This window comes from Spea bombifrons, chromosome 2 (genome assembly GCF_027358695.1).
Source record: "Spea bombifrons isolate aSpeBom1 chromosome 2, aSpeBom1.2.pri, whole genome shotgun sequence".
In the NCBI taxonomy this organism is placed as follows: Eukaryota; Metazoa; Chordata; class Amphibia; order Anura; family Pelobatidae; genus Spea; species Spea bombifrons.
In genome coordinates, this window is record NC_071088.1 from 108,938,983 (window position 1) to 108,957,849 (window position 18,867).

General features: G+C 41.2%; 1 protein-coding gene across 1 annotated transcript; it reads right to left on the reverse strand.

Moving 5' to 3' along the window:
- Nucleotides 1-4,571: 4,571 nt before the first annotated feature.
- On the reverse strand, nucleotides 4,572-18,428 carry CPB2 (carboxypeptidase B2). The gene is made up of 11 exons (XM_053455527.1): nucleotides 18,281-18,428; nucleotides 16,820-16,898; nucleotides 16,275-16,399; nucleotides 16,067-16,175; nucleotides 14,285-14,386; nucleotides 9,686-9,790; nucleotides 7,521-7,631; nucleotides 6,575-6,665; nucleotides 6,123-6,325; nucleotides 5,129-5,213; nucleotides 4,572-4,873 (listed from the first exon to the last, which is right to left on the reverse strand). The coding sequence occupies exons 1-11, from the start codon at nucleotides 18,346-18,348 to the stop codon at nucleotides 4,689-4,691; spliced, it is 1,263 nt and encodes a 420-aa protein (XP_053311502.1). The 5' UTR covers nucleotides 18,349-18,428; the 3' UTR covers nucleotides 4,572-4,688.
- Nucleotides 18,429-18,867: the final 439 nt, after the last annotated feature.

Below are 18,867 nucleotides of genomic sequence, written 5' to 3' on the forward strand. Positions count from 1 at the left end.
TACCGCCTCTCTACAGGCTTCTGGTATCCTGTATGGCTTCAGGTTCACTTTACTGTGAGGCTCAGTTTTAATATGGTGTTTTATGAGGTGGGTACGGCCAGGTAGGTCCGAAAACTTTCGTCTGTTTTCCCTCACCTCCTGCTTCTGGGGCACTGACAGTGCCTCTCCTATGGTTACTGGGGGAACTGGTTGCCCCACTTCTTTGACCCCTGCCTGGGTCGCCCCCAAAGACTCCCGCTCTTTCCACGGCTTGATCAGGTTTACGTGGTAAACCTGGAAGGGTTTTCTCCTGCCCGGTTGATGGACCTTGTAGTTCACCTCACTCATCTTCTCTACAACCTCATAGGGACCCTGCCACTTGGCTAAAAACTTACTTTCAACGGTGGGCACTAAAACCAGGACCCTGTCCCCAGGATTAAAGGCCCTCAACCTGGCAGATCTGTTATAAATTCTGCTCTGGGCCTCCTGCGCTCTTTGCAGATGCGTTTTAACTATAGGCATCACCGTCGCTATTCGCTCCTGCATCTGAGCCACATGTTCAATAACACTCTTATATGGGGTGGCCTCGGTCTCCCAAGTTTCTTTGGCAATATCTAACAAACCCCGTGGATGTCGGCCATACACTAACTCAAAGGGGGAAAACCCTGTAGACGCTTGGGGCACCTCCCGGATAGAGAACATGAGGTAGGGTAATAGACAGTCCCAATCCCGACCATCCCTTTCTACCACCTTTTTTAGCATATGCTTTAGGGTTTTGTTAAACCTCTCCACTAACCCGTCTGTTTGAGGGTGGTACACTGAGGTACGGAGGTGAGTGATTTTAAACAACTTACACAGGTCTTTCATGACCCGTGACATAAAGGGCGTACCCTGGTCAGTAAGAATTTCTTTAGGGATCCCCGTGCGAGAGAACATGTAAAACAACTCCCTAGCAATATTTTTGGAGGCCATGTTTCTTAAGGGTACCGCCTCTGGGTACCGGGTAGCATAATCCAAGACAACCAAAATGTATTGGTGTCCCCTAGCAGATTTGACAATGGGCCCTACCAAATCCATGGCAACTCTCTCAAATGGTACTTCAATGATGGGAAGTGGCACCAAGGGGCTACGGAAGTGTGGTGTTGGGGCACTCTTCTGGCATGTGGGGCATGACTCACAATACCTTTTTACTTCTTCATATACCCCAGGCCAATAAAACCTTTGGAGGACCCTCTCTTGTGTTTTATTAGTCCCCAAGTGCCCCCCAAACACATGGTTATGGGCTATGTCCAGCACCAGGTGTCGGTATGGTTTTGGCACCAGAAGCTGTTCCACAATTTCCCTGTTAACTTTGGTGACCCGGTACACTAGATCCCCATTCATGGCAAAATGCGGAAATTTCTGGTCAGCTTCGGGTTCCTGTGGTACCCCATTTACTACCGTGACATTTGCCCGTGCAGTTCCCAGAGTGGGGTCTCTCACTTGCTCGGTCCCGAAGTTACCCCGAGACATTTCTAAATCTAAGACCTGTTGGCCGGGTAGGGAAGTTTCTTCTTCTTCCTCCCCAGCTAACACCTGCAAGGGGAAAGAATCTTCACTATACATTTCAGGTGGGCCTAGATCCTTTTCATCATGCCCCTTACTGGTATCATTGTTCCCAATGGCCGTCTCACCTGACCCATTATTTACAGGGAGGGTTACAGACTCTGCCGGAGTTTGTTCCCCAGCTGCAGAAACGTTCCCCCTTCTCCACAACTCCCAGAACAAGGGGAAATCGCGGCCTAAAATAACCGCATGCATAAGTCTTTTTACAACTCCGACTTCGTAGGTCACAGTTCCAGATGGGGTCACCAACTTAATGGGGGCCACAGGGTAAGCTACAATATCCCCGTGGATGCATAGCACTCTTATGTGCTTGTTCGGCACGTAGTCCATAGTCACAAGGCCAGCCCGAACCAAAGTCACCAGGCTACCCGAGTCCAAAAGTGCCTTCACGGAGCAGTCACCTATCTTCACCATACAAAAATGCGGCTCAGTCTCTGATTCTGGAATGGCTGCACAAACAGGTTCTGCAAACAGGGACTGACGCCGACTAGCGTCACACACCATGGGCTCTGAGTTAAGAGGGCAATAGGCGGCTATGTGTCCCCACTCATGGCACCTCCAGCACTGGGGGGTCCCTGGCCTCCTTAGTAGGGAGCCCTTTCTAGGATTGTGGGGTCCCAGGGGTTCAGGATCAGTCTTTTGCCCTTGCCCAAACTCTAGAGCCCTGCTCTCTCTCACATTTTTCCATACACCTCCAGCTGGAACTCTCTTACCCAAAGATGTCGCGGGTCTGACAGTCTTGGAAGGTGTTGGTGCCGCAGGGACCTCACGGAGGAAGTCCTCGGTTGCTATGAACCTTTCCACCATGTTGACAAGCTGCTCAGCAGTTCTGGGGTCTCCATGCCCAACCCACCGTTGTAGCTCCGCCGGGAGGGCGCGGAGGTAGTGGTCCACTACCACCTTTTCCACAATCTGGGCTGGTGTAGTGGATTCTGGTTCCAGCCACTTGCGTACAAGATGAATCAGATCATACATCTGGGACCTGGCAGGCTTGTCCATGGTGTATTTCCAACAGTGGACTCTCTTGGCCCGAACAGCGGGCGTAACACCCAGGCGAGCAAGGATCTCCATTTTTAGTTTTGTAAAGTCCCGGACATCCTGCTCCCCGAGATCATAGTAGGCCTTTTGCGGTTCACCAGTCAGGAAGGGTGCAATCACTTCTGCCCACTCTGCAACTGGCAGTCTCTCTCTCTCCGCCACTCTCTCAAATACGGTGAGGTATGCCTCAACGTCGTCGTCGGGTGTCATTTTTTGTAAGCCCCGCTGAACGGCCCTCCTCACGTTAACAGTCTCAAGGGGGCTTGCCTCCACTTGTTGGGACTGAGCCACAACAGTCTCTCTGAGCGCAGCAATCTGCTCCATTAACAGGCGATTCGTTTCCTGTTGTTGGGCCATAGTCTGCTGTTGCGCATGTTGCTGGGCGTGAAAAGCCTCTGCATGAAACTTCCGTTGCTGTTCCAAGGCCTGCTCATGTCTCAGGTTAGCCTGTATCAGCTGCTTTATCACTTCCTCCATTGTGCCGGATGGGCCTTACAGTGCTGCAGCCTTCACTCAGGACATATGCTTCCGGCCCTTTAAATGTCCACAAAATTCAGATGCAGTGTTTTGTCATGCCGTTGCTCCTAGCACCACTGTGCCCGCATTCTCCACCAATTGTAGGGGACAGCTCACGCATGGGGCGGCAATGACAGTTTCACACAGGTTTCCAACGTAAAAGCGCGTTTATTTAGATGTTGTAGTCACAGAGCACCTTGTAAACAAAACAAACTATAAGCCTGTCCGGCTCTAACTAAACAGCAGGATACCTCTCTAGCAGCCTAAGGTCTGACGCAAAGCAAAGTAACCAGTTTTGTATGGGGTAAAGCTTCATACCTGGAGAGCTGCAGCGCTGGCTGTAGCTGCTCCTTCATTCAGTTTCTCCCTTCACCTGCAAACTTAACAGCCCTCTCTTTTAAGGCTTCCTCCCCAGTAACGAGCTTAGGAAGCCTCACCTGAGAGCGCTACCATGCCTGGCTGAGGTAACCAGGTGAGATATATATACCATCAACCACGCTCCCATACACTTTACCACAGAGTATAAACGCCCATAATGCCTCAGTGAGAAGTGATACTTGAAAAAGGCCAGTTGGAGGATGAAACTCGCTGTATAAGGAGGAGCAAAGTGGACCTTGAGAGACTCTCTATTTGATTGTTTAATTTTATTTATTTTTATATATATTGTACAAGTCTGCAGCTTTATGAAAGCACTCTCATATTGAAGGAAAAAATATTTTTATATATTTTAAACAAATATTTATTATTTTATTAACCCTTCTCTGCCTCCATTGAACACATATCTACTTGAAGGAACTAGATCCAGGCAGAGAAGAATATCGCTACCCCAGGGTCTCATTTACACACAAAACATATGAGCAGTGGACTGCTCAACAAAGAGCGAGTTGCCACTGCCCACATTTAATTGAAATATTATTTTTGTTAACTATATTACACTATATTGTGTTTTTTTCCCCTTTCTGTATTTTATAGATACATTCATATGGAGTTCTACATTTTGAAAGGTGCCATTTTTTATTTTTAACACTTGGTGTAAGAAGCGCACTATCCTACATTGATTTAATTTATTTGTCTATATTTGTGGTTGAGACAACTAGAGGGATGGTACAGCTGGTGTAGCGAGAGGCACACACAACACTACATTTTTTTGCAATAACTATTTTTTAAATGGGTGCCAAGGAGAACTCTTGCCAAGGGTTCCATATGATATAGCTGTACCTTGCATAGGGGACAACACACAATTTTAAAGTGTCCCTTTAACACATTTATCTGTGTTTTGTAGTTCATAAAAACTACGTTAGCCTGTAACTTTGTTTAATAATTTAACATCTGTGATGGCAGAACTTTGTTACTGTCATTGTACAATAGAACACATTCAGTCATTTCAAAATTCATGAATAAGATTCTATACTTTTTGAAATCATGTAGGAAACTTAATCTGTATATGGATTATATATATTTATTGGCATATATTTTCTGTAATGACCCACAAAACAGTAACAGTTTATTCTGGTGTGTAGCAAAATGGATTGTTATGCAGCAGCACACACTTAAATGTTTTTAAGTATATGAGCCGCTATGATTTTGATTCCTGTTAAAGCTTCACTGCATGTTGGTTTTATTAGGTTCACTGGAAGTAGAAACCCATAGGTTCCTTTATCACGGAGTTCAAAAGTAAAAGAATACTTGATTCCTATATCATACGCCCAGTCATCGCTGCCTCCCGGTGCCAGATCTGTTGAAATGAGAAAGAAAAAAAAAATAGTTGCATATTTTACTGTAGTTTTTAATTCAATTATTTTCCATAAAGGTGCAGGATACACTTTTATTATGCTAACCATAAGCTATATTCATGCAACTCCCACAGTGCTCTTCAGAACAATGCACTACATTTTAAGATGAAATAATAGACTTTAGTTGTTTATTTTATAAATAACACAATTCTTTAGATCACAACATCATGTCTGTAGTTCCTGCTCACATTACTTACATATGGTGTCTGCTCCTGGGCCATATACATATCTGTTTTTATATGTTTGCCTCATTCCATCAGTTACCTTGTTTGCCAACAGGAGCTGAAAACAAAAGAAAGGAACTATTTGAAAAGCAAATGTCCAGTAATGTTAAATAATAACATTTACTCCTAGTTAACCTTTTAGGTTTAGATTACAGATCACTGATCTCCTAACCACCTCTTAGCTCGGACTATAACGTGCATCTCTACTATTTAAAGAGCTCTTAACAAAACTAATCGCCCTATATGTAATCTCTTATCTATTAATACTCTCCTAACCTACCTCTGCTTATCCCACTCGTAAATGTCTCTTCCACCATTGTCAGTTCTTTCCTTTCATGTCTCCAAGTTCTGCCACTTCTTCTCTGGAGTTCCTCTCCTGCTCCTCTACTTATCCTAGCATTAAATGCTCACGAAAAACTAACCTGTTCAGAGATGCAATATATCCTCTTAATAGTCCACAAGCTGCATTATGGAAGAAAAACCTTCTGTATGGGATCTCCATGCCACTGACTTCACTTGACTTTCACCATGATCAAATCACCCTTGCCCAAGCAGTTTATTACATTCTGCTTCTTAAACTTTTTAATAGACTGCATGTTTGCAAATGGAGGGCCTTCTTCTTTTTCTCTATCTTTATAGAGATAGCGTTGGAAGGCATTCCCTCCTTCAGTGCGAGCCGTATCACAACGGGAAGGTAATGTCAGTGTAGTGAAGACCATGTGTTATATGTATGAATATTGCTTCAAATAAAGGACGTACCCGTCTTGGAAACAAATTGTGTGGGTCACAGTAAACACACAAGTCATGGTTGAACAAATATATGTGTTAAACATGGAAAACAAATCTTCATATTTTTCGGTTACAAAAAAAAAACATTGGTCATTAAATGGTTAAACAAAACATGCCATACCAGGGAACTCTTGCTTCATCTGCAAACTGCTATTAGACCACATGAGATAATTCTTACCAGCTCATCATGGTCTTTGACTTTATCCCTTGTGTATGAATATGGAAAGAGCACCATCTGGGAATAAGAATGGATAGTTATATATCCCTTAACCACATCTTTATTCTCTCGGAGAAAGTTAGCAACTGCTTTCACTTCAGGCTCAGATTCAGGATAAGGTCCACAGTATATTTCTCGGCAAGGCTCACTAGAGGCACCAGGACCTGGAAAATATCAACATATTAAACTAAGTATGTGAGATTCACAGGACATATTACAATTTGTTTCAGAAATCATGACATAAGTGTATAAATATGTATTTATTTTGATGGATTGTAATAACTGCCTCTATTATGAGTGTAAAGTCCCAATTTAATAATTGTGGCCTAAAATGAAATTAAAGACCATGGTAGGGTATGGTAAAAATGAAAGACATTAACATTATTCAAAAAAAAAAAAATAGCAATACATACCACACCACCCAGCATTAAAATTCCTGTTCAAGTCAGTCCCGAAGCAATTGCTGTTACCATATTTTGAGCGGTTCTTTCTCCACATTCGATTCTGTAAGGAGTAAATTGCGTATATATATATATATATATATATATATATATATATATAAAAATATGTATAAAATTGGTTTAATTTTATTTTTAGAAGACATGTATGGTATATGCATGGATGTAAAGGACTGCATTGGGATGCGGGTCCCGCCAAAAAAATTCCGGGCGCGGTAATCCCGCGCAGTCCCGCAAGGCTGCCTTTGCGCTGCTCCCTCACAGCGTCTCTTCTCTTGCTCCCCCCAGGAACATAGCAGAGTCACATGATTTTATGTCACTTCCCTTAACTGCGCTGTGTTCCTGGGCGGAACAAGAGAAGAGACATTGTGAGGGAGCAACACAAAGACGGCCTTGCGGGACTGCGCGGGAAATCTGCAGTTCAGGTAAGGAGGTGGGGGTGATTGACCACATATGTGGCGGGAGCGGGCGGGATTGGAAAACAAATCAGCGGAAGCGGGATTAAAAAAGCAGTCCCACGCAGGGCTCTACATGGATGTTGGGTAACCCAGAGTTTCTAAAGTCTTAATGTCTGCAATGTCCATCATTTCAGACACTATATCAAAATTATTCTCCTTGACTTTGTGACTTTCACTGGACTCATTAATTTTGCTAAATCAATAAAAAGCTCCAAATGCCCCCCCCCTTAGAAATTCTATTGTCCAAACCATTTGTACCAGTTTAGCCCTTCTTGCAAAAGAAGCCTGTAGGTGTTGGCCCTTTGTATTAGATTATAACTTGAGGGAATTGAAACCACAACTCTTTAGTAAATATTCCTGATAACTCTGCCTTCTGTGAATAAACTCAATAAACTAAGACTGCTCACATGCCTTGTGCGTTTCCTTATTTTGGATATACTTACAGTAGTCCATGTGTAATCATAGCCATCCACATTCATCACTGGCAAGATGTAGAAATCAATATATTTCAGTAACTTTGTCATGGTTTTGTCATTACCATAGAACCCTACTGCCTAAAAAACACAAAATGGGATATATTGGTATAAATAACTTCATAATAATATAAAATATAAAAGAATAAGCTGTGATCCAGATATTTTTTCAGTGGTAATTCGAGTGACAGCCATTCAGTAGCACTTCACTTAACCAAGTCAAATAGCAGCTTATCTATTCATGAAAGTCAAGTACTCTCAAATTAACATTTGAGAGTTTGCTGTCAAATTGCATGTCACGTCTGTAATTCATTTTTCTTGTGTCTGTGAGCAGTTGAGTTTGTCATTCGATCCGATGGTCGATGTCATTTTCACATCTATGAGTCCTATTGAACGTCATTAACTTGCCTTCACTTGTTTAAGTTGACTTTGTTAAGTTGGAGCTCTTTTAAAAAAGTTCCTATAATTTTAGTAGCAAGTTGCTCAAGCTTGTCAGTCAAGTTATTTGAACAGACTTTAGTAAATAAATGACTTGCTCCATCTTTTGCCAACTCAGTTGAGTTGGTAAGCAACTCAACTTGTCTGCCATCCCAAAACAATGTTTACCTTTGCAAATAGATCCCAAATAAAATCTAATAATATATTAGAATATAATTACTATGTCAACAGTTTTAAAAATATAATTAAAGTAATTGTGTGCCTTCTATTGGTATGAACCAAGTGTTTCCTTTGTAATTGTGGATTATTCATAGTGGCTGCCTTGTTGCTGCATCCTTTGAGACAATACATTTGTATCTATTTCTGAACCAAGCTCCTTGGACTTTACATTCTGACTTAGTTCAGTGTGAATGTTATGCTAACCATACATAAGGACAGGTCTATCCCCAGGCAGCCTTTAGTGGGCGAGGAGCATGAGGGAAGTGGGAAAGATGTAGGCTAAGGGCGGGCATGACCAAATGCTACTCGCCTGTACGGAGAAAGTAGAAACTGGGCTTCACCCGGAGACTCTGGGTCCAACCTGGTATACCCAGTTATAATTTACTTTTACTGATTGAAAAAAAGCAAATAGGAAAGCAGTAGTTACTAGGGATACACCGATATATCGGTGGCCGAAATATATGGTCCGAAAAGGCATTATCAGCAAAATGCCGAAACAAAAAAAAAAAAACGGCCGGAAATAATCGTCTGCAGGCGAGCAGCGTCTCTTGTACTGCCCACGAAAAGCAGGAACTCACCGGAGTCATGTGAATGCACATCACATGACTCTGCCCCCTTCCTTCTTCACCTGTGGGCGGGGCTAGAGAAGTTGCTCGTACAGCCGGGACCCTGCGGAAGTCTATATATATGAATTTGACCACACTTTTAATAAAAGTAAGTAATACACCAAAATTGAACAGAAAAAACAATAACACTACTAATATATATATGATGAACAGCAATCACACTCCTATCATGCCAAGTCAACCAGTACATGCTGGAATCTGGGTATGCCTTGGCATGATAGGAGTGTGATTGGTGGTAATCATATATATATTAATGTTGTTGATTTTTTTTTTGTCTAATTTTGGTGTGTTACTTACTTTTAATAAAAGTGTGGCTATTTTATTTTTTTAAAGGTTGGCGTCATTTTCAGTTTCGGCCAAGTGAATCCTGAAATTTTCATTTCGGTGCATGTTTAGTAGTTAACATTAATAATGGAATTTAATAATCTTGGAAGCTGTGTTCTGTTAGCTTCTAAAAAATTTGCTCTGACATTACCTGTCTTTTGTTTTGGAATACGAAAGTTCCCAGCATACACCTGACTTCTTTGTAACTACCTCAAATATGTTTTGTTCATGTTTATTTTACATCTACTGGATAAATCAGGAGAGAGCATGGAGATATACATTTGGGTTTTATGTGCCTTATTATAAAGAGCTGTTCAGCAGGCATTGTTAAGATGTTTTTCTTTTCTTTTAGTTTTGTCTACGTACTTGTCTTAAGGCCAGACCAATTCCGAAGGTATTTAGTTAGTCCGTATAATGGTTCAGAATAACTTAAATCTGTACATTTTTGGCACAGATCATGTCTCTTTAGATTGGGTTTTTATCCGTTAATTAACTGAAATTAATTGTCATCGGTCTCCTGGTACTCACATGACCAACAAACCACATGCAGAAAGCTGGGGAAATCCATTCTCTTGCATGTATTCCACAATCAATCCAGATTGCAATTTTTGTTCCTTTCTCTTTGCCAGACAGCTAAAAGTAGAACACCAGAGAGATATTATTAAATAACAGTTAGTCTATACATCAATCTTAGGTATACTAGGTACAATGTTTACTGTTGCTGCCACCTTATCCCTTTTCTAAAAGGATTATGTCCTTTCAATGTGGGAACACAGTGGGGAATGGACAAAAAAACAACATGCTGTTTAATTCTCGTAAAAGGTGACTCTTGATTTTGACCCAACACGGTGAAAAATAAGTAATATGAACCTTAAAGCAGCTTCCCTTCTTTCCCCAAATATACCATGCTTTGTTATTCAGTAGAAGAAATAACATGGTGCAATGGTGTTTACAGATATATATGTATAAGAAACATGTTTCACAACCACCTCAACTCTTTCATACAGCAACCACCTAAACTCTCTGCCCTCCAGATTTCGATGATTACGTGCCCTCCTCTATTAAAAGTACCGTATTTATCGGCGTATAACACGCACTGGCGTATAACACGCACCCCCATTTTAACAAGGAAATTTGAGTAAGAAAAAATAATTTTAACTTGGAAGCTATGAACTTAATGTTGGAATAATATTTATTACATTATAACATTTATTATAACATTTATACCACTTATAAGGCAAATATGAAAGAAAAAGCACCTCTTTGAACAAAGAAACTGAACAAAAAAAACTTCATCAGAATCACTGCTATCTGGGAAACCACACACACACACACACACACACACACACACACACACACACACACACACACACACACACACACACACACACACACAGTAAGACACACACACACTCAGACACACACACAGTAAGACACACACTCAGACACACACAGTAAGACACACACTCAGACACACACACACTCACACTCAGACACACACGCTAAGACACACACAGTAAGACACACACAAACTCAGACACACACACAGTAAGACACACTCACTCAGACACACACAGTAAGACATACACAGTAAGACACACACACTAAGACACACACACTAAGACATACACACACACTAAGACACACACTTAGACACAGACACAAACAGACTCAGAGACACACACAAACACACTCAGACACATACTCCCTAACCCCCCTTCTCAGGATCTCTCCCTCCCTAACCTCCCTTCTCAGGATCTCTCCCTCCCTAACCTCCCTTCTCAGGATCTCCTCTCATTCCCTAACCCCCCTTCTCAGGATCTCCCCTCTCCCTCCCTAATCCCCCTTCTCAGGATCTCCCCTCTCCCTCCCTAACCCCCCTTCTCAGGATCTCCCCTCTCTCTCCCTAACCCCCCTTCTCAGGATCTCCCCTCTCTCTCCCTAACCCCACCCCCCCCGGTCACCCCCCCCGGTCACTTACCTTCAACTCCTGTGTTGGAAGCGTGAGGCGTTTGTCTCGGGTGCCGGCGCTTCACTGCTGAGCGCCGGCGTCTGACGTCATATGCCGGCGCCCAGCGTGAAGCGCCGGCACCCGAGACAAACGCCTCACGCTTCCGACACAGGAGTTGAGGCGCTGAGGCAGGCGGCGCTGAGGCAGGCGGCGCTGAGGCAGGCAGGCGGCGGCGGCCACGGCCACGGCCACCAGCAGAGGAGTCCTGGATTTCTGTCAGTCAGGGGGGCCCGAGAGTTGCCGAGCGGTCGTCTTCAGCAACCGCTCGGCACCCCTTGGACCCCCCTGACTGGCAGAACTCTAGGGCCCGGTCGCAGTTGCGACCCCGGTAGTTCCGCCACTGGCTCTAGGATTTATCGGCGTATAACACGCAGGTAGGATTTCAGCTTCAAATTTTAGTTAAAAAAGTGCGTGTTATACGCCGATAAATACGGTATTTTTCCTATTCAATTAGGAAATGAATCACTTTGCCGGTTTAGGTGCATAAGATGAAAGATGTCGCAGCACGTTGGTGCTCAGGTGAATGAAGAACACCACCTAGTGGCTTAATTTTAGTTTTAATTTGCTGTTTAATGATCTTTCTGTGTAGGTATACTTTAATCGATAAAGTCGATAATAATTGATAATGAACATCGTTGTCAACGATTTTCATTATCAATTAGTCGAATCGATTTTTATTGATTATAAAAAGATGTTTTCTTCAGAGCAAATTCTCTGAAAAACTCCTCGCCTTCTATAATCTGACCTCAAACAGAGATTGGATTATAACACTAGAATCCAGATCCCCCGCAGCGCTGGGGACCTGAATTCCCCTCTCTGTCAGCCGGTGGGTGTCTGTGCGCCTCTCCCCTCTACTTCCGCTGGGGCTTCTATGATGCAGCGCCAGGATCACATGACTTTCATCGTAGGTCCATCGTAGAAGCCCCAGCAGAAGTGAAGGGGAGTAACGGAGGCTGTCTGTGCGCATCGTGCAGACCCCCACCGGCTGACAGAAGGGAGAATCCAGGTCTCCTGCAGAGGATCATACTCTCTGTCAGCTGGTGGGTGTCTGCGCGATGCTCACAAACAACCTCTGCTACTCCCCTTCACTTCCGCTGGGGCTTCCATGAAGCTCCAGTGAAAGTGCCAGCCAGCAACGGAGGTTCACCCCCCACAAGACAGCAGGGAGTCGTGGAGAGAGGCAGAGTGGTGTTTGGGGGAAGAGTGGTGCATGGGGGGTGAGGCAGAGTGGTTTATGAGGGAGTTATAGTGGTGTATGGGGGTGTAATGAATTTCAGGGAGGCAGAGTGGTGTATGAGAGGGGGGAGGAGGCAGAGTGGTGTATGGGAGGAGGGAGGAGGCAGAGTGGTTTATGGGGGAGTTATAGTGGGGGGAGTGGTGTATGGTGGTGTAATGAATTTCAGGGTGGCAGAGTGTTGTATGGGGGTGTAAAGAATTTCAGGGAGGCAGAGTTCCATATCTGGGGGCGTTAGAGTGGTGTATGGGGGTATAATGAATTTCAGAGTGGCATATCTGGGGGAGGCAGAGTGGTGAATCAGGGAGTATAATGAATTTCAGGGTGGTGTAGGGCATTTGTGGGGGGCGGAGTGGCATATCAGGGTGCACAGTGGCATATAGGGAGGTATAAGGCATAAATGGGGGGCAAGTGGCATATTGGAAGGTATAAGGCACATCTGAGGGGCAGAGTGGGATATAGGGATATAAGGCATATTGATATTAGGCATATCAGGGGGGCATAAGACATATCTGGGGGTATAAGGCATATCAGGGGGCTCAGTTGCATATCACTGGCATATAAGGCATATTGGTGGTATGAGGTATATCAGGGGGCACAGTGGCATATCAGGGGGCACAGTGGAATCTCTGGCATATAGGAGGTATAAGGCAAGCTGGGGGTCAGATGTGCATAACTGGGTGGCAGTTTGGCAAATAAAGGGAAATATAAACAAGAAGCTTTTTTCTCATAGTTTTTATTAAATATGAAAAAATAGTTAACATATAAATTAATATTTGCTAATAACTTTAAGTATTAGAACCTAGTTTGAGAAACACTGTGTGTGGGTTCTTGTAGCTTTTATTATTATGGCAGTAAAATAAGAAGGTGAATAGAGAAATGCCATTGTGATAAAGAGATGAAAGTGTACATTTTAAGTTTTTTATTCTGTTTTTTTTTTTTTTTTTTAACATCCAGTTTGTTCATTACATTATTTTAAATAAAAGAAAAATTTGCATTTTTTTATCCGATTAATGGAAAAAATAATCGGCCAACTAATCGCTTATTAAAGTAATTGTTAGTTGCAGCCCTAGTATACTTTTACTTTGTTGTTTGTTTTATAAATAAGTCTGATATAAGGAAACACATGAATTAGGAGTACTAGTGAATGTGCTACCAGAATAACTAAAACAAAATGAGCTGTATCACTGTACGATAACACTTTTATATGCATTAAAATGAATATGCAAAAGAATTATTGCAGTAAAGCATGGCTTTAAGAAACAAGACAGCATGAGTAGGACTAACGCCACCTTCCCTAGCCTTTGCTTCTCATTGACTTTCACGTTGCCTTAAAAACCTACCTGGCTCCCATAGAAATATGCTTTAACTCTTGTGTTTGTTAGTATGATCATACCTGGAAACTTCCCAGGGTAGGCTAACTGTCAGACCCGGCGGGGACCACCTACCTCACTGCGGGGTCCGTCGCCTTGTGGCCGCACGGTCCCAGGACCGTGGATTTGCCCCCTTTTTGTACTGCGTTTCTGGACTTTGTGTAGTGGTGCCTGCGCCACGCTCTGCACCCCCCCACACCTGACACTAACCAGAGCTCTCTCATTTCTAGGGGGTGGCTTTGTGAAAGTGTGGGGGATAGCCACACATAGGGGTGAGGAAACTGACCAAGTGACCTGAAAAGCAAGGCTTCACCTAAAGACTGCAGATCAAACCCAGAAAGTTACCAGGTATGATTATGAATGTGAATGGCTAGAGTGTCATTCCAACCCGCCTCATTCAAAATGCTACATGTTGTCTTAGGGATTTTAGCCTTATCTTACATCTGCGTCAATAAATTGAAAAAAAAAAGTGTGTTTTATTTTCAGATGTGTAATAAATGTGTCAATACCTTCAGCACGTGAAGAGGGCGGTTTTCAAATGAATAGCCAATGTTAATTTTTTGCAACATGTCCGAATGTTTGTTTGTCATTTCTTCCATCCAGAAGTATATCTACCAGGAAAAAGAACACATTTATTATTTGTTCCTTCCTTGCTGTAAGCATAATTTTTCCTTCATTTTTTCTTTCCTTTTGAAAAAATATAATGTACCAAACAGTTTGGTGTATATGGTGGGCTTACTGAAATTTAGTATCTGATTATATGACATGAATACATTAGCAATTCAAACATACAGTGGATATAAAAAGTCTACACACCCCTGTTAAATTACCAGGTTCTTGTGATTTTAAAGAATGAGACAAAGATAAATCTTTTCAGAACTTTATTGACCTTTAATGTGGCCTAAAAAGTGAACAATTCAATTGCAAAACAAACTGAAATCTTTGAGGGGGGGGGGATAAATTAAAAAAACTCACATAAGTGTTGCATAAGTGTGCACACCCTTAAACTAATACTTTGTTGTAGCACCTTTTGATTTTATTACAGCAATCAGTCTTTTTGGGTAGGAGTCTATTAGCATGGCACATCTTGACGTGGCAATATTTGCCCGTACTTCTTTGCAGAGCCTGTCCTGATGTGTGTGTTTGGGTGTCGGTGTGGCAGAGACTGTCTTGGTGTGTGAGTGGGTGTACGTGTGGCACAGCCTGTCCTGGTGTTTGTTTGGTCATCTATTTCCTGGCACTTAACTTTCTGTAAGAATAAAATGAACTATGTATTTTTACTTATTCAGAGATAAAACACCCTCCTGAATTTGTAGTCGCTTCAGAGGACAAAACTTTCTAGGCCCAGAAAACAGTGAGAGGAAAAGTAAAGGTATTGTGTTATTTACTCTATTTCAATATGCACATGATATCACAAAGGTATAGTCACAGAAACTTAGATGGTGGTTAGGATTTTCAGAGTCTGTGAAACCCAATTTAATTGTAAGGCATGATTTCATTCTGCTCTACAGGGGACAATTCCCTGTCCTTCCCCCTTAAGGGAGAACCTTTTACATACGCGCTGGCAGAACTAGAACTTTTTCATCTAAAAGCTTTTGCAGCAGCAAATGTTTTGATTCCATTATGTCTATAATCTCTGTAACTAATTTGGGCCTTTTAACATTTTTGGTTTCTGGGTTTGTAATACAAATAATGTGATAAAAACGAGTGGTTTATATTTATTTGGATGGCAAATAGTGTGACTTCAAATGTTTCCAGGGCTGCTTTTCATCCCCAGTCTGGCCCTGCACCTTCCTGTAGACTTTTGCTATTTACACAGTGTAATTTATTGACTCAATAGTGATTTTCCGGCCAGTTAAGGTGAGATGAACATTTCATCTTGCCTATTTAGCAGTGCGCATATCACTTACGCAGGGCCAACCTAGTATCACATCCCTCTAATCTGTCCATTTAACAAAAATGAAAACAGAGATCAGAAGAAAATATTTCCACAAATTGCATCTGACCGACTACACAGGGAGTTTTTATTATTATTATTATTATTATTATCACATATACAAATTGGTAATGGATACTGTGGTGAGATTCTGTAGTTTTTGTTACTTACTAATGATAACAACTATAACTAGCAAATATTCTCACTCTTGGCCTTGTTCCACAGGTCACAAACTGAGCAGGATGACCTATCATGTGTTACAATAAAAAATTTAGCGCAAACCCATAAACAGTGAACAATAAAATCTCACCCATATTAAAATGTTATGAAAAGAGGATTTTCACAAAGTTCATACCTCATCAAGGTTGTGGTACTGTTCATAATACGAGCTGTCACTGCGTTTGCCAACAGACTCGTTGAATGTCTGCTGTTCAATAAGACTTTGAGCATTTTCAACCAGGACACTAAGTAGAAGAAAAATGCAGAAATATAAAACCAGGATAAAGAAATGCAAATGGTTAAGGATGGGGAGAGTAAGTATACAATCTACAGGCATTACTTACGTGTAAGAGATCAAAGATATGTTCAGCTGGTCTTTCACCTCATCCACAGCAGAAGCATTTACATAGAAATGAACTTCTTTGTTTTTCTCTATATACTCAGGGGCATCAGGCTTCCACAAGACAACCTAGAATAATATCATATTTTTAGTAGACAATCAAAGTGTTTTAAATGATTTCAGAATAGTGAAAATAGAGTTTACACTGGTGGCATCAATGTCAGATAGGGTTATTACTAAATTAGTATTAAAATAGGTTGTGTATTAATTCAAATTATAATCATTGATTCCCCTTCACAATTTACTGATAAGTAGAAGTTGTGGGTGTGATTTACCCCTCATTTACCACCACACTTGTTAGAATGCAGTTATCTCAACTGCATCCTCAAACCTACTATTTAAAGTATTGATTTGGTGCATGATGTATCACAATATGCAAAGGAAAGCTGGTTTACATTCTTGATGGACATTTACTACAGATGCCTGTCCCCCCACATGCAGGATGGGGCATATCGAAAACTGATAGGGTCAAAACTGAAATATTAGTACCTCTGACATGGAAGTTATATTCTTTAAAATGTCAACCTGGGGATCAGTCCGTGGACGAACATATAACACCTGGTCACTCCTAAAAACAGGTATAGTGAAAAATAAATAAATTAATGGCATTTGTATAAGGCAAAAATGAATGAATTAAAATAGCAGTTGTAGTTAAATATTGTTAAATAAATCTTGTAGCCTTTTCTAAAAAAATGTATACACCAGAACTATTATTACTCAGAAATATCATATACTGGACAAATGTTCAGCTTTCCTTAAAATACCATCTGGGAAGGCAATTTCTGAAATGCCAGTTTCAGTCGAACTAAAGCTTTTATGATTCTTTACTTCCCAAAGCTGGGCCAGGGGTATATCTTAGTAATCAGAGGGTGTCTGTCTATACTAAGCAACCCAGTTAACCCAATCAACCAGCAAACTAGTAACAAACAAGGTTAATGGGAAGGATTTAATTACCGGTATAATAAATCGCAAAATTACATGGTCGTATGGAACTACTAGAAAATTGGTTGAGGGACCAGGCACAAACATTTGATCTGCAGACAGAGGGACATACATGTTTATTTTTTCGTTACATACTTATTTTCCTGTATGTATAAGGGAAAGAAAACTAGAAAAGGGTAAAGTTTTCAACTATTTGTTTAACCCCGAGAGTAAAATGGATAAAAAATGGCCTGATACTAAATGTGCCTTTCACTGTGATGTCAGTTGGTATTTTTGTGATCAAGCACTTCAAAGCAAAAAGGTTATTTTTACAATGTCATCTAAAGTAAATAAATTTAAAAGAAAACACTAGCGTGCCTCCAAACATTTCACCACCAGAGAGGGACATTTTTATTATATAATGGGTGACTTTTTATATTGACAACATTTAATGCAAAAAAGTAAAATATCTAGATAGAGAAGAATGGATATTTTGAAACAACTGAATTTATGAACACATTTCCTACTGTTTCTATGCACATCAATGTGACTTTTAGACCTGTAAAACATTGTGAACTCTAGTGAGGAATAGAGTTGGGTCACAAATAAGGACTGTTCCACCTAAACAGAGGTACTTGGGAGGTATGCACTAGAATGACATGAATGTTGGTATATACAATAGTGTACCTAAAAGAACAGATGTTCAATAAACATATATTTCAATGCATACCAAACCCACCATAATACATTAGCCTTCAATATCTTCAGAAGTATATGAACATAAATCTGCCATCCTTGGACTTGGTTATTTTAAACTTTCTGATGAACGTTGATATTAACAATTTGGTTTTCATCCAAAAGCACTTGTTTGCCATTAAAATGCAGATGTCAAGTTTTATTAAACGCCGACAGAACGCTAACCAAGGTGTTAGCAGGGCTAAAAAAAATTACCCTAAATACACCAGGTAAAATAATATATTCAATTTAGTTATGGAGTAAAAACGTGAAATGTATTAAAATCAATCTCACCTGATAACAGGCTTCCCCTCATTGTTCTCAATAAATATAGCCAGTGCTAGTATTAATAAATAGAACATTTCGAACCAGGTCTGTGAAACTTAGATGTTTGGAAAGCAAATGTCCAAGGATTCACAATCGGTCACCAACACTGACAATTGTGGGAGTGTTTGCACTATGGTTAAACGTTAATTTGTACAGACCTAAGTGCTTACAATAACAAATCAGTACTGGCAATCCAATGTTTATATGCCTCCTACCACCTGGTTTGGTCATAGGGAATCACTTGAATTTAAAAAACAATTATACATTTGGGATAATTACTTTCAGAAAGGGCATAGCACTAGACATTGTCATTCTAAATACAAAATAAAACAATCTTTTATTTTGAGAGTTATAGATAGATAGATAGATAGATAGATAGATAGATAGATAGATAGATAGATAGATAAAGATAGATAAAGCCCACAATGGCTATAAAATAATATTAATAATAATGTTTGTATGCAGTGATTGGCAAATGGTAAATGTAAAAAGCCTGCCACGTCACGGCAAACCTCTTAGGCGAGTGCTACACTGAACAATTGTCAGGGTCCATC